Source organism: Lycium barbarum, chromosome 6 (assembly GCF_019175385.1).
Source record: "Lycium barbarum isolate Lr01 chromosome 6, ASM1917538v2, whole genome shotgun sequence".
In the NCBI taxonomy this organism is placed as follows: Eukaryota; Viridiplantae; Streptophyta; class Magnoliopsida; order Solanales; family Solanaceae; genus Lycium; species Lycium barbarum.
Window position 1 is genome coordinate 127,066,716 of NC_083342.1, and position 25,367 is coordinate 127,092,082.

At 40.1% G+C, this 25,367-nt stretch overlaps 2 protein-coding genes and 2 long non-coding RNA genes across 6 annotated transcripts in view; 2 read left to right on the top strand and 2 right to left on the bottom strand.

The window, feature by feature from the left end:
* LOC132598756 (uncharacterized) overlaps positions 1-3,095 on the top strand; it is a 3,539-nt gene extending 444 nt beyond the window's left edge. For all 3 annotated transcript variants that reach the window (XM_060311824.1, XM_060311822.1, XM_060311825.1), the window contains exons 2-3: positions 530-662; positions 1,329-3,095. In XM_060311824.1, coding sequence (XP_060167807.1) covers positions 594-662; positions 1,329-2,567 — 1,308 coding nt within the window. In that variant the 5' untranslated portion in view covers positions 530-593 and the 3' untranslated portion in view covers positions 2,568-3,095. The remainder of the gene's footprint in view (positions 1-529; positions 663-1,328) is intronic.
* Positions 3,096-5,064: 1,969 nt separating this feature from the next.
* Positions 5,065-7,658, top strand: LOC132598757 (peroxidase 43). The gene is made up of 4 exons (XM_060311826.1): positions 5,065-5,599; positions 5,735-5,917; positions 6,079-6,241; positions 7,133-7,658. The coding sequence occupies exons 1-4, from the start codon at positions 5,402-5,404 to the stop codon at positions 7,549-7,551; spliced, it is 963 nt and encodes a 320-aa protein (XP_060167809.1). The 5' UTR covers positions 5,065-5,401; the 3' UTR covers positions 7,552-7,658.
* Positions 7,659-8,527: 869 nt separating this feature from the next.
* On the bottom strand, positions 8,528-10,190 carry LOC132600172 (uncharacterized). The gene is made up of 2 exons (XR_009567145.1): positions 9,891-10,190; positions 8,528-8,951 (listed from the first exon to the last, which is right to left on the bottom strand). It is a non-coding gene; the product is annotated as an uncharacterized LOC132600172 (long non-coding RNA).
* A 12,423-nt stretch (positions 10,191-22,613) lies between these two features.
* LOC132600173 (uncharacterized) lies at positions 22,614-24,929 on the bottom strand. Its single transcript, XR_009567146.1, has 3 exons — positions 24,842-24,929; positions 23,877-23,942; positions 22,614-22,933 (listed from the first exon to the last, which is right to left on the bottom strand). It is a non-coding gene; the product is annotated as an uncharacterized LOC132600173 (long non-coding RNA).
* Positions 24,930-25,367: the final 438 nt, after the last annotated feature.

Consider the following 25,367-nt stretch of genomic DNA (forward strand, 5'->3'; position numbering starts at 1 on the left):
TCTTCTTCTATTTCTTTCCCCCTCCTCTCCTTTTTCCCTCTTTCGTTTTTCTTTGTTCTATAGAAAAGTTGGAAAGTTTTACAAAATATGTAGTAACTAACTGCTAATTGAAAGTCCTATCTATGTACATCACTTGAGTTTGAAATTTTTGTCATATTAATGTTTTCTAATTTTAATTCATTTATCGCATATATGAAGTGTTAAGGTCATTTTATTTAATTATGTTAGGATGTTTCCACTATTTTTAATAATGGGAAGTTTACAAGAACCTACTTTTTATTATTTTCAATATTGAATAATTAAAAGAATTTTTTTTATAAACTTAATGAATTTTTTTATGACCGCGCGAAAGCGCGGCCATATTCACTAGTGTGTACCATAAGACTGGGTTCACTTGAGATTAAGCTGGTGAGTTCTTTGGGAAAATTTGGCCGTGGGCCATGGCTTTGGTCTACTATTGGTTTCTTTATTTGGTGAAATTTGATTCTTTTCCTTGACTTTTTGAACCATGTTCAAATTTTTTTGGTAGAAAAATGGGAGCTAGAGAAGGAAATAGTATGTGCATACAGCTTGAGCCTTGAGGCAGACTAAAAATGATCAAGATCAGATGTGGCCACCAAGTAAATGTAGTCTCCAAGGTAGTTGATCTCTTGGAGCACAAGGTTAGTAGTTGTTTCTTTCAATTAAATATTTGAGTTGACTATTTAGATGCCTTATTAATGTACCAACCATATGGAACTCATTGTGAAAGAAGAAAAGAACTGCATTTAATATTTGTTTTCATAGTATATTGAGGATAACAAAATTAGCAGGGAGTCTGCAAAAAGCTTAAATTATGGCTCACTCCATTCAAGATAAGTCGAAGTAAGATTAAATATGTAAACTTCAAGTTTAGCACCCTTTGACAGTGAAGTGCAATTTCGTTTAGATGAAAACATTAAATTTAGAATATGTTGGAAGGAATGAAAACTCAACCTACAAAAAGAATTCCTTCAAATCACAATTGATCTCTACAAGTTATCGCATATTTTTATCTCCCTCTGTTTCAAGTAAATGTCTTACTTCCCTATTTAGTTCTTTCAAAAAAGAATATCTCTTTCCTTTTTTGGCAACTCTTCAAATTTAACTTTTCATATTGCATGTCTAAGACAACAAAATTAAAGGGCATTTTGGTACATTTGACATATTTTTTGTTTAAGATCACAAGATTCAAAAACCTTCTTTACTTTTTTAAACTCCGCTCCAAACAGAGGGAGTAGATGATAAAATAATTTTTGAAGAAGTCAACTATCTTGATTCTTGGAGCCTAAGGCTAATAAAATAAACAGCTGGTACAGGGGAGATTAGATTATAAAAGCTTTGTTTGGATTGTGAGACAAGCTCCAGAATTAGACCTTGTTCTTTTCATCCATTATCTATACATGGCTCCAAATGATAGGAGAAAACAGAAAATTTCATCTAAAGAAGAGTCTTCTTATGTGGAACCGTGGCAAGAACTTCCTGAAACGCTACTCAACTTTCTCAAAAAGGGACGTCTCTCCAGGAAACGTGGTTCCACTGCACAATCCATAGGTTCTGCTGGTGTGTCTAAATCATGGAGATGTGCATCCAAGAAATGTGATTCCATCGCACAATCACCGTGGCTTGAGCTTTCAAATGAACCTCAATGCTATTGCAAGACTCAGCAGCACACCTTCGACAGCTCATTTGTAGAAGGTGGTGGCTATTGGTGGCATGGTAGAAGTAGGCCACGTTATGATCCTTGGAAGCATCTTCATTACAACTCACCTTGGTTTTTCGTGACAGGAAAGATGATTCATATTAACAATGTTCATTGGGCTATTCACTCATCCCAAATAAAAAGATCATTATTACTTTCCTATTCCCCTTACTGTGGGGGTTGTAGTTGTTTCCCACCTTTTGCGGTTTATGCACTGGGGCAAAACCAAAAGCGTATGAAACATGAAAGCAGTCAAAATGGCATTATTGATCCGAATGATCCTAAGAAGCAATTGATACAATTCTGTAATGCCATTATCTTTGAAGGGAAGTTTTATGCACTAAGTTTACAAGGGACCCTGGCAGTTATAGAAGAAATTGAACATCAGTTTCAAGTCACGCGGCTAAGTAAAAGGCGAGCCATTCCTTCAAGCTACTCAAAGCATTTGATAGAGTACTTTCTTGAATCTAATGGAGAGATCTTGCTCATTTTCTTGATCTCAGAAAGATCAAACAGGATGGTCAACAAAGTGGAAGTGTTCAAGCTGCAGATTGAATCTTTGTCATGGTTAAAGCTGGACAACCTCCGAGATAGAACGTTATTTGCGGGGATTAATTGTTGTATGTCAGTGCCTGCAAGTCAAGCTGGCAGCAGAAACAACTGTGTTTATTTTACTCATCATGCAATTGATGGTTGGAGACTGTACGAGATGGAAAGTGGTTGCATTTTTCACTGTTATGATGAAGCTGGTTCCGAGATAAAAAGTTCAGTGTGGGAGAAGGCAATATTTAAAAATCATTACGTGAACCATGAAACATATGTTTCGACATGTTTTTTTTGGCAATAAATATTTAATCCCCCATACTTTTTTGGTACGCATACATTATCCCACGCAACCAAGTACACCTTCCTCTGTCCCTCCTGACACCCCCACAAGAATTCTCTACACTTCCTATCTACTTCTTTCAGTACACTTTGTGGAAGGATGAAAACAGCACCCCAAAAATTATAAATTGAGAACAGGACAGCATTGATAATCTGCAGCCTCCCCGCGTACGAAAGCTGCCTTGAGTAGCCATTTGTTATTCTTTTAGTGATCTTATCCACCAGTTGATGACAATCAACTTTATTCCACTTCTTAGAAGATAATGGTAGTCCTAGGTATCTTATAGGTAGTGTACCTATTGAGAAACCAGTACTTGCCAATATACTTGCCTTAGTGTCATCATCAATTCCGGCTAGAAATATGTTTGATTTCTCCAGGTTTGCAACTAGGCCAGTGGCTGCACTAAAATGTTTTAGAGCTTCCATCACTCTAAAATGTTTCGACATGTTAATAACCTTGTTATGTTGTGAAATAAAAGTGTACATAAAACTCTAGCTTGTTAAAGTGACTGTTGTTTCTCCACCTATTTTTAACAGAAACTGTAATTCCCATTAATCTTGGAATCTGTATCCGAGACGAAAGAAAATTTTCTTGATTAACAGACAAGTTTCATAAAGTAATCTTGCATACTTACTGTTCAAAATAATCTTATGGTTGTTTTCATTTGGTTCTTGTTTTTAAGATGATTTCTTTGGAATGGAGTTATTATTGGCTATAGGTTGACCTACTTCTATTCTTGAACTGGTTAGTCAAAGTAATTAGCTGTATTGGGTTCTAGTTGAAATCTGGCCTTGTATTTATTAAATTACTTCATTGCCAGGAAACTTGTGTGCCAAGAAGTCAACTATATTGGTTCTTGGATGCTAAGGCAACAAGTTGCTCTTAAGCAATAACTAAGGGAAAAAGTTGCAGAATGAGAAGGGTGGGACTATAAATGTTTCTTATGGGTCATAAGAGGACTTGTCCATGATCATGTCCTTTTTCTTGTCTTCCTATTTTAAAGTAATCAAATGTGCTACTAGGAATACTTGTATATCTCTTCTGAGACCGTGGTTCAATTATTGTTCTTAAAAAAATTATTTCTTGCTATATATCTTTATCTTGTAGTCATTGCTAATGATACATCATTTTCATGTCTCTTATAAAGTATAGATAATATAACAGCCTGCAACTTATAGTCATTTAAGTTATACAAACTAACACTTTGTTGTTGCGTAGACTTCTGATTTATCGGATACTGGTGAAAAAACGGAAAATATTGTGGTGTAAGGTGTTATGCGTGCTTGAGTCAATTAACAGAAGATCAATTATGATGCTTGATTGCTCTTCCAGTGAAAGTCAATGAAAAAGGACAGTTTGAGTTCTCAGAACTACAATCACGTAACCCTTTCTTTTTTTTTTTAACAAGAAGAAAGGGAATCATTCTAATCGAAGAGAGAAAAATATATTTTATCATCATGGCCAAGAATTTAGACCAAGTGCAAACAATATTTCAGTCAAGCTCTTCATCAGCAATGTTTAGCCCTGCCCTAGTTGATTTATATCAGTGAATTTTACACTAGACAACGGCCGAACAAAGGCCATAACAACATATAATTCTATTTTTATTTTTATTTTGAAAATTTAGACATTATGCACAATCAATGTATATTGCTGATTATACACTTATTATATGTTGAGCATACATTAACAACAGCTATCACTCGTCTAATTAATTAAACCGAGCCGGCTTGCCTACCAACTAAAACTGGAAACTATGTTAAATGGTAGGAATGCCATCCACAGTTAAAGAAAAAAACAAAGGTTGTAACTTGTAAAGTTGCAATAACTGCACCACCACTATACAAAACAGAGAAACTTAAATGGCTTCATCCCATAAAAAAGTCCATGAACCCAAAAATCTATATGTTCTGTATCTACACGTGAATCTCTTGTGGGAATTGTATTATTCATCTATTTTTGACACTCGGTTTTTTTAAAATGTAACTATGTTGTATGGCGGCGTGACCCTTTATATCATTACCAATATTATGTACAACTGGGTAGGATTTACACTAATCCATAGTCCCAACAAAGCAGCTATACAGAAAAAGAAATATTATAAGTACTTCCTTTGTTCTATGACATTTTGTTCTTCAAAGTTACAAGAATGAATACGTCTTTAATTTATATTCAGAAACTCTTTAATGTTAAATTATGATCCTCTTAATAGTTAATATCACATTTTTATAGTTGTGAAAATGTTTTGATATGTTTAATATCACAAATTCTAAGAAAAGAAAATTGACATACACCAAAAACCTTTTTTTCCCTTAAACTTTGTGCCTAGTAGTCATATAAAATGAATCAAAGGCAGTACTATTTTTAAAATTAGCGAATTTCGATTATAAAAATGGGATGGATGGGGAAGAATATTTACAAAAGAAAATGAAACCCCCAAAATCATGCAACTTGGCGCTTGACACATTGCCATCTCTTCAGTTAAGTATGGTAAGAGAGAAAACAAAAGATAAAGAAAAATCTTAAGTACATATAGTGACATAACTGAATAGGTGCACTACACAAACATCACCTCCATTTTTTTGTTTCTTCTCTTTTTCTCTTTTGGTGCTACCACTTCTTGAATCAAACCACAAAAGAAATATTAAAGGAAGTGAGGAAGTTAAAAAAAAAAAAAACTCTCCTGTATCCTACATTCACCTTTTAGTTGATCTTTCTTTCTTTCTTTTTTCCCCAAGAATTCACTATATAATTACCCAATTAAACACTTCACTTGATACTTGACTAGTTTCAAAATGGTACTAGTATTCTTCATTCTAATTTTAAGCTATCTAGCAGGGATCTCACAAGGCCAACTAAGAGTTGGTTTTTATGGCAACACATGCCCTAATGCTGAGACCATTGTTAGTAGTGTTGTCCGTCAAGTTGCTTCCTCCAACCAAAACATTGCTCCTGTCTTGCTTAGGCTTCATTTCCATGACTGTTTTGTTCAGGTCAAAAGTGAATTCAGAATTTAGAATTAGTTGATTCAGAATGTATACAATCTATTATATTTATTGTTTAATTATTTTTTTGAGCACATGTATAACTGATTCGAGCCAAAATTGATTATTGAGGATGATTATCAGGGGTGTGATGGATCAATTTTGATAGAAAATGGGGATAATGCAGAAAGGCATGCATTTGGACATCAAGGAGTAGCAGGATTTGAAGTGATAGAAAGAGCCAAAGCTGAAATAGAAGCAGTGTGCCCTGGCATTGTGTCTTGCGCCGATATTGTTGCTTTGGCTGCGAGGGATGCTGTTGTTTTGGTAATATTTTTTTTATATTCTCTTTCTTCTTCAATTGTCTCATCAGTTATGTTTATCTTCATTAACTACACTGTTGAATCTTAATATTTTAGTTGAGACAAATATTTTTTTTTTATTTTTTTTTTGGTTTTTTAACATATTATGTTAAATGGTGGCAACAGGCAAATGGACCTTCATATGAGGTGGAAACAGGAAGAAGAGATGGAGTGATATCAAATTTATCATTAGCAAATGACATGCCGGAAGTTAGCGATTCCATTCAGATACTCAAAGCTAAGTTCTTGCAAAAAGGCCTCAATGGGAAAGACCTTGTTGTGCTCAGTGGTACAAATATATTCATTCATTCATCTTGTTTCATTTTTCAGAGTTTTAGATCTACACACTCATAGAGCCATCAGGTAAAATTTTCCTATAACGATAGTAACTAACTCGCCGCAATAAATTTAATGCAATAACTTGAAAAATAGATGGTAAAAATAACCTACTATATAGAGTTCGGAAAGAATTGTGACAGGACAACTGCTAGTGTATATAACTTAGATGATTAGATATATTTTTTATTTTGTATGCTACCCCCACCCGAACCCCCTTACGTTCTATCCCCCCTCCTCCCCACCCCAGAGAAACAGGTGGGTTTTTTTTTGGGGGGGGGGAAGGGGAGTCACAAACACACACAAATTAGAAACACGTATAGTTACACTCAAGGATGCATATGGTACATGTAGACTTTGTGGGTTTTCGAGGTTGGTAGACATTGAAGGGATGTGAACTTATTTTGTCATCAGCTAAGACATGATTTTAGAGCTTTCTTTTTAAATAGGAGTACTAATTTTTTGGGCTTGTTAATTAGATCCTTAATTAATCATGTTTTATGGTAATTCATAAGTAACAGATCGGTGAAAATGGGATATAGCTAATGTATAGTAATTGACGATAACTAGATCACTTATTAGGAAATGGACCACTTAAAAGACCATATCCAAAATACCTAAAGCAATAACACCAATTTACACATGATTCTTGGGTGATCTATAGTCTATAGACTATAAGTTAAAAATAGAATAACATACGTTCCTTTGATTTCATTAAACTATTGAACGCTTTGCTACAATTATCATATCGTGTAAGAATTTGCTATAACATGTTAAATAGTAATTTTAAAATTCTTTATACTGTCAGTGCTATATGACTTAAATCCTTATCATAAATTTGCAGCTGCACATACAATTGGTACCACGGCATGTTTCTTCATGACACGAAGGCTATACAACTTTTTCCCTGGAGGAGGTTCTGATCCGTCCATAAATCCAAGTTTCCTCCCTGAATTAATGGCGACTTGTCCGCAGAATGGAAACGTTGATGTCCGGTTACCGATAGATCGGGGCAGCAGCGGGACGTTTGACAACAATATTTTGCAGAATATTAGGAGTGGCTTCGCTGTGTTACAATCTGATGCCAGTTTATATGAAGATTTTGTGACAAGGAGCACTGTGGATTCATACTTTGGGATTTTTAGCCCATTTTTGGGGATATCTTTTGAGGCTGATTTTGCTAATGCCATGGTGAAAATGGGCAGAATTGATGTGCTAACTGGATCTCAAGGGACTATTAGAAGTGTATGTTCCACATTTTGATTGATATAATTGTAAGTACTAGTTTTATCCTATCACTAAGTCTTTGCTTAAAGCATTCTAATACTTGTGCTCTATTGTGGAGTTTAACATCAAAACCAAAATTTCCTATGAAGCAGTACAGAACTACTAATTTAATAGACTTTCAAGTAAGTCCATGATCAAATTATTGATCTTCCTATCCACAGGTGAAAAGATTAACTCATTTTTAGCAATCCGTTCAAGTTTAAACGAGTTGAGTTATAACTCATTATCTATTGACTTAACCCAACGGCTTGAACCCAAAATGGCCATCAAACTATTGGGTCAAAATGTAATGCCACGGGTCAAAATGCATACAACCCAAGCTGAAACATATAAAGTCAAATTTAGAGATTGAGCGTTATATAAATTTACCTTAAGAAAAAATACTACTCCTATTAGCTTTCACGATTGGGTTATGACTCTTTATTAGTTGGACCATTTTGACTCTCCTAAGTTTGATCCAACCCTGTCATTTGCTACTTCTATTCCTATCCAATCTAGAGGGAAATAACCAGAGATCAAAACTATGAAAGCGATACTGATAGAATAGAGCAAGAAAATCGAAGAACGGAAATTCAAGCCTTAAAGACGTTACTCTCAAACTGCTTGAGAATGATTAAAAAAATTGAAATTCTGTGACAAATGACAAGAGATTTGTACCAGGGATTTCAGTCCAGAGGCGGACCTACATGTAATGGTGGGAGTGCACGTGCACTTCCATCCTTCGGGAAAAATTATGTATATATATGTGTATGTACCTTGAAAAACTAGTATATATTTAATTGTGCACTCTAATAAACAAAAGTGTCTGTCACGACCCAACCCCGTAAGCCGTGACTGGCGCCCTACTTGGGCACCCTGACATACCTATCCATATTTGATCACACACAAATAGCATATACGACCATAATTACTATATGCCGTCTCAAACTATATCAAACTGTTCAAACACATCTCAACGCAACCGTATGCGGATATATATGTATAGATGTCAAAAAGCCGGCAAGGCTATCAAATATGTCAAAAGCCGACAAGGCTGTCAAATGGCACAACGGCCCAAAACGCATATACAAATGCACGCCGACAAGGCTGCCACAACATATACAAAATGCATGCCGACGAGGCTGCCATAACGAATAGAGTCATGCAAACACATCCGTACAGAAGTAGGCACACACACCCACAAATACGTCTACAGACCTCTAAACAGACAAACCGAATCATATGGCGGGACAGGGCCCCGCCGTGCCCCTGAACAAATACATATATACATAGCGAACGAATATATACCAAAATGTGTGCTCTGAAATGAGAAGAGCACTCCAAACAGCAGAAGAGGGTGTCCTAAATGGGTAGATCACCAAACTGTGCGTCTGTACCTGCGGGCATGAAACGCAGCCCCCCCGAAGAAAGGGGGTCAGTACGAAATATGTACTGAGTATGCAAAGCAGAATATACAGAAAGCAAATCTGAGACATAAAGGAAATGGAAGTACCAAACATAAGTACCAATCCAACATATCAAAATGTTTACTTTCAAAATATAAGTCATGCATAAGGTACAGAAGAATATGGTCGCCCACCCGTCGATGGCACCATAACACAGCATAACACCAGAAAGTTTCAAATCTCCGTATCCCCGTCACATATCACATCACAACATAACGCCATACACAGCATAACACCAAATATATGTGGAACCCGACCCTCGTTTGCGAGTAGCTCGGAGAACCATAAACACAGCATAACTTCGGAGTATATCAAAGCGCGCACGATAACAGAACCGGCCCGGGAACCGGTGAAAGATATAACAGAACGCACGAGCAGAGTCATGAGTAACCATATGCATAAAATCATTATCATAGACTCAAATATAAGTAAATGACCATACTTGAAATTCGAAATGATAATCATACCAAATTCTTTCAAAAGTCGTCCGAATTACATAAAGAAAAGTCGCGGGACCCACGGACGGGCATTGACCCGAATCGGGCCCGCCTATGAAAAATATACTCATTATATGCCATATAAACTTCTACAAAAATATTGAAGCAATCCGAGCCTTTCGGTGAAAGATATGGCGTTCACAAATTACGAAATTCTTTAAAGTAAAACCTTTTTATGCAAAGTTCGGAAAGCGATTATTTCAAAGACATAATGGTTCATATTTCATCAAATCATACATAAGAGTGCCAAGGAATATTTATAAGGCTCATAACATGCTCGGATTTCGAATCTTAGAAGTTTCCTCAAGGTTTATAATCTAGCCTATTGAAAACTAAGGCATGCCAAAAGAAAGAAGGGTTGCGCTTTACATACCTCGTACGCGCTCCAAGTTTGCCCAACTAAAATTAATCCCAACCTACGCCTCGGGCTCCCCAAGGCCTATGAATACGCCAACGAATATCAAACATTAGCCATAGGTACTTAAGTCATTTATTCCAACTAATTCTAAATTCTACAGAAAATTCGGCAGCACTTTCCCTGTAAATAGGCTAACCCGAGAATTTAACTCGCTCAAAATCAGCAACAACAACCACAATAACCAACCTAGCAACATCGATAATCAATTCGAAAGGCAAAATAACATTAATAGCTCTTTTTTACACCATACGACAACTTTCCAAATATTTTTACACTAAGTAAAATTCATAAGCAATTCATTTTCTAATAGAGACCGGAAATTAAAGATTTTTGTTTCGTACCCGAAAATGATCCCGTCTTTAACTTGAGTCGATTCTCTTGCGAATAACTCGACGTATAAAATTACGGGGTATAACAGTGTCTTTGTGGCACGTTGGTTGCAACTACTGCTTCCCTTAAATGTCACCCCGGATCGAACCCGAATGTTACTTTTAATTATTTTTTTGAGCCTATTTTAGGAAAACAATAAGCGTTAAATGAGCTGGCCCAGATTCGAACCTGCAATATCACCACATGTTGCACAGCCTTAGCCACTGAGCTATCTCTTTCATCTGCTTCACTGTGTTAAATTTTATTTATTACACATATTTTACCTATATACTTGTATTTTCGCCACCGCTACACTAATACCGGTCCGACACAGTAATATCCCTCAGTCGTCATTAAAAATTTTGTTGGTGTTTATGTTAAGATAATAATGCCCCTAGCGTCTTAAAATCCTGGGTCCGCCTCTGTTTCAGTCAATTCCTGTGGTAAAAACAACGGCTATTTTAATTTTTATATATGCTATGCAACTCATGTGACTTAAACTTGTTTTTATTCCTGCAGTCATATCTGCAATTCTGCTATAAGTTCTACAGCAAAACTCTGGAATATTTAAGTAAAGTGAACTCACGAGAGGCCTTTAGTCTCTACACTCTGCCTGTAATATAATTATGTTACAAAGTCTGTTGAATGGTCAAGAGTTTTGTTCTAAACAACCTAGATTGAGCTGGCAATTCTTCCAAAATTAATAGGATGCGGCAGGAAGCAAACTATATTGGCTTTTAAAATTTGTTATTGTCCACATTAGTAAACACAACCAAATTGGCAGTTCTTTTTTTTTTTTTTTGGTCATATCTCATCTATTCTATTTGAGAGTGAAATCGTTCTCAATTTGCATACGGCTCTTTACAAGAAGTTAATAAGCACGACTGGAGGAAAAATACCAAGACAAAATTAAAAGCACTTCAACGGTACTGTTGTTAGTTGTTTATTACAGCAAAAAACCTTTGTAACAACACATATCTTTTAGACCACAATGACAGTACTTTCTTTGTATCTTTGTCATATCTCATGAGTTCTATCTGAGAGTGAAATCATTCTCAATTTGCATACGGTTCTTTAGCACTTCAACACCGTTGTTTTCGTCAGCAAAAACCCTTTGTAGAGAGATTTTTTCCAACTTCAAATAATTTTTTTTTTCCAATCTCAACTTAAATTTTGTTGCAACTCATACTAAATGCTCTATGAGAATATATATTTGTGGGTCCCAGAGCGCTTCGGATTACACATCTCTACACCGAAGCGCTTCGATACTAGAGATTGTTAAATGTACCAGCTACTTGCTTAAGTGGCGTATGCAGGATCTTTCCTAAGCGGTGTCACATTTTATAATGAAAAAAATAAAATAAAGCACTATAACATTATATTAAAAAGATCTAGATAAAACAATTCACGTTTATTACTACAACTCTTCTTAATGAGTTTTCATTTTTTTCCAAATGTATTTAAAATAACCTCATCAAAATTAGTACTAAATAATAATGGTACTTTTATATACCGGTGTATTTAAAATAACCTCATCAAAATTAGTACTAAATAATAATGGTAAATCCGCCCCTGGTCTAAGGTAAATCCGCCCCTGGTCCTGACGATTTGTCCTATATTGATCACACCTATACCGTCAGATATTTCTGGTTAGGTTGTTGTAAGACATACATATAAAAATCAATGATAAGAAAGAAGCTAGTGTCAAGTTCACACATTGTTTTAGGGAAGCTAATCAACTTGCAGATGGGCGGTAAAAATGGCAATGAAGTCACAGACTAGCAAAATATATCTCTCGGCTCAACAACTTCGCCCAATGGTGGAAAAGGACCTTTCCTCATGGATAAGAGACAAGTCCCTAGTATTGGATCAAAATTCAACAAGGCAAATTCTTTTGTTAGTTAGGCTAACTACATGTATAGTAGTTGAATGAGCAATAAGCTGATTTTTGCTGGAAGCTCATTCTTTTTGATGGATAGTCTCTATCCTTTTTGTTGTAATGTAAACCTTATGAAATGAAATACAACACTCCCAGGTCGTTTGATAAAATTTAAATAAAAAAATAAGAAGAAAGAAGCTACTTAAATAGAATCGTAGGATTAGTATCTTTTGTAATCTCACTAGCAATATCTGATATTTGATTAACCTATGAAGTGCAATTTTCTAATACATTGAAACACACTTTTAAGTTTTTTAAGAGTATTTTCTACTTTCTTTTAGAAGCCTAATTGCAACTGTTGTGACTTAAATGTCGATGAAACTGGTACGACAATTATTATCAGAGATCAAGAATTCAAAGAAAGACCAAAAAAAAAAAAAAAAAAAAATAACTTTTATCGTTTTGGTGAACAAGCCTGAAATAGTAGGAGAATACATGCATCAATAGATGATAAGCTGATCTCGAACACTACCTCTGTATACGGTGAAAACCGGATATGAGCCAGAACGGTGATAAGGTAAATTGGTGATGGAAAAGGAGCGAGAACATACCGGATGTTGTTCAGTCCTACCCGGAGAAGGCATCTGTACCGGAGCTAAACGAGTCTGTCTTCTCCGTCATCGAAACGGCCAAGTCTGCTCGTCCGAGCGTTTGTGGTCGTTGCCCCGAATAGCCGTTTGACCGAATATCCGTTTGACCGAATGGCCGTTGGACCGGGTGGCTGTTGGTCCACGTAACCGTCGCCTGCGGGCCCCGCACCAGTGGCGTGCTGTCATAGTCAACTACCTACCATGCGTGTGTCAGACGGCGCCGTCAGTCTAATCCCACCAAATCCGTGCAGGGCTGTCATTGTCATGATTATTTTATTAGACTTCATTTGTATGAGATCCAGAAGGTGGCACTATAAATAGGGCATGTCCTCCTTCCTTAGGGGGGTTGATTCCTACATTTCTCCAAGAACACTTGTAATAGAATAGCCCATATATACAATCTTTCCTTCAATTTCTGATCCGGCCACGACCGTTTTGTTCATGTTTTTAGCATATTTAATCCATCAAGCCTTCTACGCTGTTCATAAGTATTTGTGTTCGTAGACAAACCGCCATCATTAGCCATTTCATTAAAGAACTCTTGCATATATATTTTCTCTATCTCATCTATATATTAAGACCCAAGCACATATCCTATACCCGCTTACAAATTCAATTGATTATCCGATTTCGGGGTAAACAGTTTGGCGCCCACCGTGGGGCTAGGATAATAGTGGCTTTCGATCTTGACTTATATCACATTCATCAAAATCGAAAACACCCCTGCCCGTATCTACGAAAACGGACTAAATGGCCGACGCTGAGCAATCCGGTCATGTCAACAATACCGAAATTGTGGCGGAAAATGCAGGCAGCGGATTACGGAGATTGCCAAACCCCGCTGACCCGAACCCCGTCGATTCAAGGGAGGGACTCGACCGGAAAAACACCGTGGATCAAGAGAATGTCGCCCTGCCGGCCACCGATCCTCTAAATACTCACAATTCTGCTACATTGTCTCGGACCCAGGGCCGAGGAAACCCGGATGCGCCAAATGACGGTGTGAGCTTACGTTTAATTTTTGAAATGTTGCAGGAACAAAGAGCGGCGATTGCCGAGCAAGCGATAGCGATTGCCCGGTTACAGAGCGGGAAAGGTGAACCGGGGCCGGAAAAGGCAAAGGATACTGCTGAGATCGGAAGAAATGAGACACGAATGGTTGAGAGCGACGGTTCCGGAGCCGGATCCTCTACCGAGGTTCTAAAGATGATAGAAACTTTGGCAAAACGGGTAGATTCGACCGAAAAGAGGGTCGAGACATACAATTCTCGGGTAGACCAAATACCGGGGGGCCCACCTTTATTGAAGGGGCCGAATTTGAAAAGGTACATTCAGAGACCTTTTCCGCCAAGTGCGGCCCCAAAACTGATCCCGAAGAGATTCAAAATGCCCGATGTACAGAAGTATGACGGCACAACGGACCCGCACGAGCATGTGACCTCATATACCTGTGCCATAAAGGGCAATGACATAGAGGAAGATGAGATCGAGTCGGTGTTGCTGAAAAAATTTGGCGAAACTCTGTCGAAGGGGGCGCTGACGTGGTATGACCACCTACCCGAGCATTCGATCACTTCCTTTGAAATGCTCGCCGATGCCTTCGTAAAGGCACATGCCGGTGCCATAAAGGTGCAGGCCCGTAAGGCCGATATCTTCCGAATAACCCAAAGGGACGACGAGCTGCTGCGGGAGTTCGTTAACCGGTTTCAGAGGGACGAATGGAACTCCCCCCGGTACCTGAAGAATGGACCGCGCAAGCTTTCACAAAGGGGCTCAACATGCTAAGTTCAGCTGCTTCGGCCAAATTGAAGGAAAATTTGTTGGAATATGAGGCCGTCACATGGGCCGACGTCCACAATCGGTACGAGTCAAAGATTCGGGTGGAAGACGATCAGCTCGAATTCTCTCCGGTAAAGTTAAAAGTGAATGGAAGCTTCGAGAAACCGAGGAAGGGTTATGAAGGGAAATCCAAATCATCTAAAGAAAGGTTTCGGCCATATTCACACTCGGAGAGATCAAATTTCAGGTCGGAGAAGCCAAGGGAAGGCCCGAGCCACTTCTCAGGTCGAGGTAGCAAGCAGGTCGAGCGCCCATCAAACAGCCGGGGGCTCTCATTCAGGAGCGACGCCGGAAGTTCTGGCAGCAATAAGGTTCCACCAAAGATCTCGGAGTACAAGTTCAACGTCAGTACCTCGGATCTTGTCTCGGCCATCGGTCGCGTCCCGGATGTGCGGTGGCCGAAACCACTAAGGACAGATCCGGGACAACGGGATCCGAATATGGTGTGTGAATATCACGGAACCCACGGTCACAAAACTGAGGATTGCCGCCAGTTGAGAGAGGAGGTGGCCCGGTTATTGAAAAACGGCCACCTCAGAGATCTATTGAGCGAGCGAGCCAAAAACCATTACAAGGAAAGGGAAGCTCAACGGAGGGTCGAACCGGTTGAACATCAGCATACAATCAACATGATAGTAGGGGGTATTGACATCCCTCGAGGTCCGGTAATGAAGCGGACAAAGATTTCCATTGTTCGGGAAAAACGCACCCGGGATCATTTACCCGGGGGTTCTATCTCCTTCGACGACGAGGACGCAGAGGGCGTCATTCAACCGCACAATGATGCGTTGGTAATTTCTATACTTATCTTTAAACTAAGGTTAAACGTATCTTGATTGACCCAGGTAGCTCAGCCAACATCATTCAGTGGAGAGTGGTCGAACAGCTGGGGCTGCTTAATTAGATCGTACCAGCAACCCGGGTACTCAGCGGGTTCAACATGGCAAGCGAAACCACAAAAGGGGAGATCTCGTTGCCCGTGAACATTGAAGGCTCCATTCAACAAACTTTGTTCTACGTGATCGAAGGGGACATGAAGTACAATGCATTATTGGGCAGACCTTGGATACATAGCATGAGGGCAATGCCTTCAACGCTGCATCAGTTGCTGAAATTCCCCACCCTAGAGGGGGTGAAAACCATCCACGGTGAGCAACCCGCAGCAAAGGAAATGTTCGCTGTGGAGGAATCAACGCCCCGGTCCAGGGAGCCGGCTCACGAAGAAAGGGGCGTAACCGGAGGGGAAGCCCCCCAATAGCAATCAAAGAATACCGGGTCAGATCCGGTATATGAAGAGGATGACTTCGGGGTACCCAGATCTTTTGTCATGCCGGATGACTCAGACGCGACCAAATCGACCGTGGAGGAACTGGAGCAGATCATCCTGTTCGAGTTCTTACCAGACAGAAAGGTATACCTGGGCACGGGGCTCACCCCGGAGCTCAGGCGCAAATTAATTAAGTTTCTTCAGGCTAACGCCGATTGCTTTGCGTGGTCGCATATAGATATGACAGGTATATCACCAGAGATAGCATCACATAAACTCAGCTTGGACGGGAGGTTTCCCCCAGTGAAGCAAAAAAAAAGGCCCATGGCGGAGCCAAAACACGCCTTCGTCAAAGACGAGGTAACAAAGATTTTAAATATAGGTTCCATCCGGGAGGTAAAATATCCGGATTGGCTCGCTAACGTGGTGGTGGTGCCCAAAAAAGGTAACAAATTTCGAATGTGTGTCGATTATAAAGACTTACACAAGGCATGCCCGAAGGACTCATTTCCGTTACCTCACATCGATAGAATGATCGATGCGACGGCCGGACATGAAATGTTACGTTTTCTCGACGCTTACTCCGGGTATAACCAGATCCGGATGCACCCGGAGGATCAAGAGAAAACGTCCTTCATTACCCGATATGGGACTTACTGCTACAATGTCATGTCTTTCGGATTAAAAAATGTCGGTGCTACTTACCAACGCCTAGTTAATGAAATGTTCGAAGAACAAATAGGGAAAACGATGGAAGTTTATGTTGACGATATGGTTGTCAAGTCCCTGGAAACAGAGGACCATTTAAAGCATTTGCAGGAAACCTTCGATGTGCTCCGCAGATATGGCATGAAGCTCAACCCGGAGAAGTGTGCCTTCGGGGTAAGGTCCGGTAAATTTCTGGGTTTCATGGTGTCAAACCGGGGAATTGAAATCAATCCGGACAAGATCAAAGCCATCGAGGACATCGAAGTTGTGAACAACATAAAAGGGGTGCAAAGGCTCACCGGAAGAATAGCGGCGTTAAGTCTCTTCATATCAAGGTCCTCCAACAAAAGTCACCGTTTCTTCTCCTTGCTCAGGAAGAAGAATGACTTCGCTTGGACACCGGACTGTCAAGAAGCTCTACGGGAGTTGAAAAGGTACCTGACCAGCCCTCCGTTGCTGCACACGCCGAAGGCCGACGAGCCGTTTTTCCTCTACCTAGCTGTCTCCAAAGTAGCGGTGAGTGGCGTTTTGGTCCGGGAAGAATCAGGTACGCAATTCCCTGTCTATTATGTAAGTAGAACTTTGGGGGATGCGGAAACCCGGTACCCTCATCTGGAAAAACTGGCATTAGCATTGGTGAGCGCTTCCAGAAAACTCAAACCTTATTTTCAATGCCACCCTATATGTGTAGTGACCACTTACCCTTTAAAAAACGTCATGCACAAATCGGAGCTGTCCGGTAGGTTAACAAAATGGGCTGTAGAAATTAGCGGTTACGACATCGAATATAAACCACGAACGGCCATCAAATCCCAAATCTTGGCCGATTTCGTGGCAGACTTTGCCCCAGCTATGGTCCCCGAGGTCGAAAAAGAACTTTTGCTGACCTCGGGAAAAAGCACGGGCATCTAGACCCTGCACACGGACGGAGCCTCGAACCTTAAAGGTTCCGGGCTGGGAATCGTCCTTAGAAGTCCAGCCGGGGATGTCGTTCGACAGTCCATTAGAACTGCTAAGTTGACTAACAATGAAGCCGAGTATGAGGCTATGATTGCAGGTTTGGAGTTGGCTCGAAGTATGGGAGCCGAAGTCATCGAAGCTCAATGCGACTCGCTCCTGGTCGCAAACCAGGTGAACGGCGTTTTCGAGGTCAAGGATGAGCGGATGCAGAGGTACCTCGAGAAGACCCAAGTGGTACTTCACCGATTCAGGGAATGGACCGTGCAGCACATACCGAGGGAACAAAACAGTGAGGCCGAACGGTGAGGAAATCAACCCCGGGATAACGGTGCACCTGTCAAACACGGCCATAGAAAACGGACACGCCGAGATAAACGCAATGGGCCTAACTTGGGATTGGCGCAACAAGTACATTGACTACTTGTGTGATGGTAAGCTCCCAAACGACCCAAAGGAATCACTGTCGTTAAGGACAAAGGCAACCCGATTTTGCTTAGTAGACGGTCAATTGTATCGACGATCTTTTCTCGGCCCCCTGGCTAAATGTTTGGGCCCTGACGAAACGTAATATTTTATGAGAGAGGTGCACGAATGAACCTGTGGCAACCACTCCGGTGCCGAGGCTCTGGTCCGAAAAATCATCCGGGCCGGTTATTATTGGAACCGGATGGACGAGGACTCTAAGAATTTCGTCCGAAAGTGTGACGGATGCCAGAAACACGCCCCGATGATTCACCAGCCCGGGGAGCTACTGCACTCGGTGGTCTCGCCCTGGCCTTTCATGAAGTGGGGAATGGACATTGTGGGCCCGTTACCACGGGCACCGGGTAAGGCCCGTTTTATTTTGTTTATGACTGACTATTTTTCTAAGTTGGTTGAAGCGCAGGCCTTTGAAAAAATCAGGGAAAAGGAAGTCATCAACTTCATATGAGACCACATCATCTGCCGATTCGGCATCCCTGCCAAGATAACTTGTGATAATGGCCCTTAGTTCGTAGACAGTAAGGTCAACGGTTTCCTCGAAGGCTTGAAGATCAAGAAAATCGTATCAACCCCGTATCACCCATGTGCGAACGGGCAGGCAGAGTCCACGAACAAAACAATAATCCAAAATCTGAGGAAGAGACTTGAAACATCAAAGCACCATTGGAGGGACGTGTTGCCGGAAGTGCTGTGGGCCTACAAAAACCACATCCAAATCGAGCACCGGGGAAACTCCATTCTCGTTGGTTTACGGGGCCGAAGCCTTTATCCCCGTAGAAGTCGGTGAACCGACCCTCCGTTTCAGGTATACCACCGGGAGTCAAACGAGGAAGCCATGGCCGTGAAACTCGATCTCACAGATGAATTACGCGAAAGCGCGTCTGTCCACATAGCGGCCCAAAAACAGAGAATGGAAAGGTACTACTGTTATGACCCGTGTTTTCACACGTTTGGAAAGACTTGAATTACATTGGATTCTTGAGATATAAGATCAATTTGATATTTTGTTGAACATAGGAGTTATGCATGAAAGAATAGAGTCATGAAAGTGTGGGACAAGGTTAAGGGTAATTTTGGAATTTTGGAAATTAGTTTCGGGAATTACAAAATGTGATCCATAAGTATTGGGCTCAAAAAATAATTGAAGCAAAGTGAGGCCCAAAATGGGGTGCTTGGCCGGCCACTTTGGCTTGGTCCAAGCCCATTTTATGGGTCATGTGCTTGGTCATGTGACCAAGCACTTCAATACTTATATAATTGAAGACTATGATAAGTATGAAAGGAGATAACCAAGAACAAAAAAATAGAAGAGGAGAAAGAAGAGGGTTTCGGGTTTGCTAGGAAAAAATAGGTACCAAAAATCTTGCTTCAAAAATTTATTTCTTGTTGATTTCCTACTAAGTCAAGGTTCCTTTGTAACTTGGTATAGTTGGATTGGAGTGGGGAGCATTAGAATCATCAAAGTGACTACATCTCCAAGTGAAGGAAACTTGAAGAAAAGGTATGAATTTCTACCTTTTTATTGTGTTGTGAAGTTTTAATTGTGTTGTAGTATATGGAAATGTGTTGATTGTATGAAGAAATGGAAGTTTGCAATGTGGGTTTGGTATATGGCTTGTAGCCGTGTGTATATGCATGTTGTATAGCCAAATTGTATTGAATTTATGTTATATTCTAGTTATGATTGTGATGAAATGCATGTGGGAATTGAAAGTTGGATGAATTTAGTTGATATGGAAAAATAAGCATATGGCCGTGTGGTATGTTGGCTATGGAGTGGAATTGATTAAGTTTGTTTAGTGTATTGGAGTGTTGTTGTAATGCTTGGCATAGAAATGAAGTTAGAATGATATAAGTTTGTATTGAATTGGAATGTAGAAACTTATGTCGTTTTAGTATGATTTTCCGACATTAAGGAAATGAAGTTGTTTGGTTGTTAATGGTGATAATCATTGATGAATTTGGAAGTTGGAAACTTGTTATGGAATTGCATGCCAAAGATTTGATGTTTTGCATAAGTTAAGACTTTGGCGGACAATTGTATATTATGTATATCAAGTGTATATCTTAAGGCAATCGATATGAAATGTATCTAGAACTATATGGTGATGATCTTGATTGTTGATGAATGTGAAATTATTGATATTAGTGAAAGTTTGGATTGAAATGAAGGTTATGTCAACTTGTGAGAAAAATGTCTTGTTGAAGGATATTTGTGTTCTTAATGTTCTTTGTTGATGTTAATGTCGTCGTTTGGGTTGTTGTTGATGATTTCTAGCCGAGTTGAATTCTCGGGGTGCCATATGTATAGGGGAAGTGCTGCCGAAATTTCGGTAGCCAAATATGATTAAAGTTGTAATAATGGCATTAATAACTCACAATTGGTAAACTTGACCAATTGCAGTTTTTCGACGAAACGGGAAGTGAGTTTGGAAAGGCTTAAGGAGCGTGAAAGGTATGTAAAGCAAACCCAATTCTTCCCTTGGCATGCCCTTAGTGTGTTAGAGTCGGATCCGGGCCTCGAAGGACCTCTTGGCCCTCGGAATCCGCAAGACAAAATTTCAGTTTTTCCTTCAGTAGAATTGAACCATCTTTGATACGCTATTTCTTGAAATTATGCAACTTTGCTCCAAATTACTTGGAAAGTCATAGAATGTCTGTATAACCTTTTTAGGTGATACCATAAGCTTAGAGGGCATAATTTGAGCCCGCCGCCTTATTTGTCCCGAGGCGGGCCCACTATTTCCGGTTTTGCCCCTAATATGCTAAAGCTTACTTTTTAAACGATTTTTGAAAGAAATGTTTTGATTACCTTACTAATCGCTTAAAGAATATTATTTTAAATATTCTATTAAATCTTATAAATTATTTTGACACTCGGAATGACTTCAGGAAGGTTATATTCCTGTAAATTATTATGATATCCGAATTGTATTAGTTCTGATTCCGTCCGACTCCATTGGATTTGTTTGGATTTGATACGCTTCATCGAGTCTTTGAAACCATTTATGATATTTTTAAATTGCATTAGTCTCTCACTACTCCATTCGTGGATGTCCCAATGTTTCCCACACTGAGCCCGGGCCAGGATATGTTGTCAAGCGTAATTCTCTGCATTGTTCGCCGCGTCCCGATGTGAGGGGGCAGGTATACGCGTACATGGGTCTGTGGAGTATGATGTGCCATGTCCGCCTATTCTGATCTGATCTGTTATGGCCATTTTGATATGACATTATATGATACGGGGCCACGCCCCTTTTTCTGATTCCTCTGTATAGTGGCACCAGCGTCGGGAGGGTGGCCACATTTTGTCTGCCGAGTCCCGTGGCAGGGACCGGATATGATATGATATGACATATGTTTCTGTACACATTCTGTCTGATTTGGAAATATGCATTTGACACTCTGGATTTTGTACCCATTTTCTGTAATCATTATGATTTGACTTCTGTGATTCCGCTTTACATATTTCGTACTGACCCCCTTTCTTCGGGGGCTGCATTTTCATGCTGCGCAGGTACGGACGACAGGTTTGCTGATCCGCACGTTTAGGATCCCATTTCTGCTATTTTGGGGCGCTCTCTTCTACAGAGCCCATCTTTTGGTACAGTCTGTCACTGCTATCTGGATATGTACTTTGTTCAGGGTATGACGGGGCCCTGTCCCGTCTTATGATTGCGATATGTTCTGTAGAGGTCTGTGGATACATCTGTGTGGGTTCTGTACATATGTTTGGGATGTTTTGTTATATGACAGCCTTATCGGCTTCTGTGTGCCAAGTCTGCTCTTCTGCTAAATTCTGTAGCATCCACTAATGTTATTATTATATTATTATTCTGATAATATGCTAATTTGGGTATCGGGTACGTATAGGTGCCCAGCTAGGGCACTGGTCGCGGCCCACGGGGTTGGGTCGTGACAACTACAACCGAAGAGCGAACTTTCGACATTTCCAAGTCGGGGACTTGGTGCTTCAAAAGGTTACCTTGCACACCAAGAACCCCAACGAAGGAAAGCTGGGTCCGAACTGGGAGGGCCTGTACAAGGTAACCGGTATAACGGGCAAAGGATCGTACCAATTGGAATCAATGGACGGGCAGCGTCTGCGCAACAACTGGAACGTGGCCCATCTAAAGAGATACTACTGCTAAGGTATGGCCCGTACTCTCTCATTGACTTTTCTCTTTTGCAGGGGGTCGAGAACGGGAGAAAAATAGAATTTAGGTCTGAAAACACGTGTTGCACTCTTTTCCTTGGTGCGGTTTTGTCCCAAAAAGGGTTTTCCGACAAGGTTTTTAATGAGGCAACATGTCACGACCCAACCCCGTAGGCCGTGACTAGTGCCCGATCTGGGCACCCAAACACATCTATCAAATGCTATCTCAAATTTTATCAAACGCATTCAAGTATATAGCAGAAGCCGACAAGGCGGTGTTTCAAATTTAGATAATTTCCAGAAAAATTTCGGCAGAGTTTCCTTTGTTTTACAGACTATCCAAATTAACCCTGCGCACAGATAATACCAACAAAGGCCACACGGGGCCAACAAAGCAACATTTAAACATATGCGGACCGGCCGCCGCGGCGAATGGGATCGCCCAAACACAACATATACACGCATCCGTACAGAAAAGACCCCAACCCACAAACATGTCCACAGACCTCTAAACAGACCGACAGAATCATATGACGGGACAGGGCCCCGCCGTACCCATGAACGAATATATATAAATGCACTAACAAATATATATACCAAAAATATAAGCTCCGGAATGAGAGGAGCACTCCGAATAGCAGAAGGGGGTGTCCTAAACCGGTGGATCACCAGGCTGTGCGTCTGTACCTGCGGGCATGAAACGCAGCCCCCGGAGGATGGGGTCAGTACGAAATATGTACTGAGTATGCAAAGCAGAAGGTACAGAAATAAGTCTTGAACAGTAATCGAATCAGAAGTATGGAAAATAATACATATCCAAAAATATCAAAATGTTTATTTCCAAAGTATAAATTATGCATAGGGCACAGGAAAATATGGTCGCCCGCCTGTCGATGGCGCCATAACACAGCATAACACCAGAAAGTTTCAAATCTCCGAATCCCCGGCACACATCACAACACAGCATAACGCCAATCACAGCATAACGCCAAACATATATGGAACCCGGCCCTCGAGCGAGGAGCTCGACGAACCATAAACACAGCATAACACCGGAATGTATCATAATACGCACGACCACCGAACCGGCCCGGGAACCGGCGAACGATATCATAGGGCACGAGCGGAGTAGTGAGGAATCATATGCATAAAATCATTATCATAAATCCAAAAGATAAGTAAAATAGTCATATTTGAAATCGGAACAATAATTGCAACGTTCTCTTCCCAAAGTTACCTAAATTACATAAAGGGCGTCGCGGGACCCACGGACGAGTATAGACCCGAACTGAGCCCGCCTATGAAAAACATACTCATTTTATATCATACAAACTCCTACGAAAATTTCAAAGCAGTCCGAGCTTTTCTGAGGAAGTTATGGGCGTTTGAACTTTTGGAATCGCTAAAGAACAAGCTTTGAAACCAAAAAAATCAACTTTCATGAAATCTTTACAAATTATAAACTCCAAGGATATAAGGATCAATGTTATGGCATATGCGCCCAAGAATACCAAGGAAACAAATACGAATCATAGACAAGCTCGGATTTGCGAGAATAGAGTTTCCTAGAGGCTCGTATCATGGCCTACTTTAACTAAGGCATGCCAAAAAGAAAGGTTACTTTACATACCTCAAACGCTCTCCAATATGATCCAACTCAAGCTAAGTCCAAACTAGGCTTCGGGCTGCCCACGATCTAAAAATAAGCCGTAAAATGCCAAACATCAGCTAAAGACTTATTGGGCAATAAATTCCAATTTCGCCCTTACTTCTACAGAAATTCGGGCAGCATTTCCCCTATAAATAGGCTGCCCCGAGAATTTAACTCGGCCATATCAATCAACAACAACCACCACAACCAACCTAACAACATTAATAATTAATCCGAAAGGTAATTCAACAATAATAGCTCTCTTGCCATCATTTATCAACTTTCATAAATTCAATTCGACGACTTACCTTCAAGCCAAAATCGACGCTTATATGCTCACATACTAACCCGAACCCATACCAAAACATTTCAAGACATTCTAAGCAATTTATACAACTTTTCCAACAATCCATAAATTTTCCCAAGCTACCCGAAACAGCCCCTAACCGAGACAGCCCCTCTAACTTTTTTCTTCATTTCCAAATCATGGTTTGTATCTACAATTTACATTCTAACAATGCTATCTCATCAATATACCAATTACATTAAACATACAATAACCTCCAAAACAGTCCGCAACATTAACAACATCATTTTGAATCATTAAGCATTCATTTCCAACATCGAATTCATAACGACGACGACTAAAACATTAGGCGACATTAATTTATTCATTGCCATATAATGTGACCCATTTCAATCAACACTACACATACACATATATGGATGATTCCCAATTGTTCTTCATCTTACAATGATCATAATAAACTAACTAAGCATTAATTCATCAATTTAATGTCACATCACTCACACACACACCACACGGCTCAAGCACCCAAACCCAACTCATCTCCAACATTCCATATTTCATGATTTTTCCTCCATTATAAGATACTACAACATGAATATAACCTTCATAACACAAAAACAAGATCAAATCTTACCTTTTTCTCTTCTACTTCCAATAGCCTAGGGTTTTCAAAAGATGAAAAATAATAGGTTGATCGCTCCAACGATGCCTCCACGATACTTAGGGACCTCAATATGGTGGGTTTGTACCAATGGAATCATTTTTGAAGGACAAGAAATGGAGGTAAATTTTGGGGAGGGGCCGGCCGTGAGCCTCCTTCAATGGAGAGGTCTTCAATTTTTTTTTGCAAGTGTTGAAATGAGCTAAAGATGGCTACTGGTCATCTTTTTTAAGTTAGCAAGACTTGGTCAAGGTCCCTTGGCCCACATTAATGTGTTGTCCCAATTAAAATTGAACACCATTTGTGTGGGCCAACCATGGAAATTGTGGATGATTTTCTTCTTCCAATTTTTCACTTTTGGTCCCAAATTTCCTAATTGTTCCATACCAAAAAAAAAATCATGCACAGCGTATATCTCAAAATAAATCTGAAGGTCAAAAATCCCGACTTTGTATCCCAAAATAATTTTGTCCTTAGCTTATCATAAATAAATCCGGAT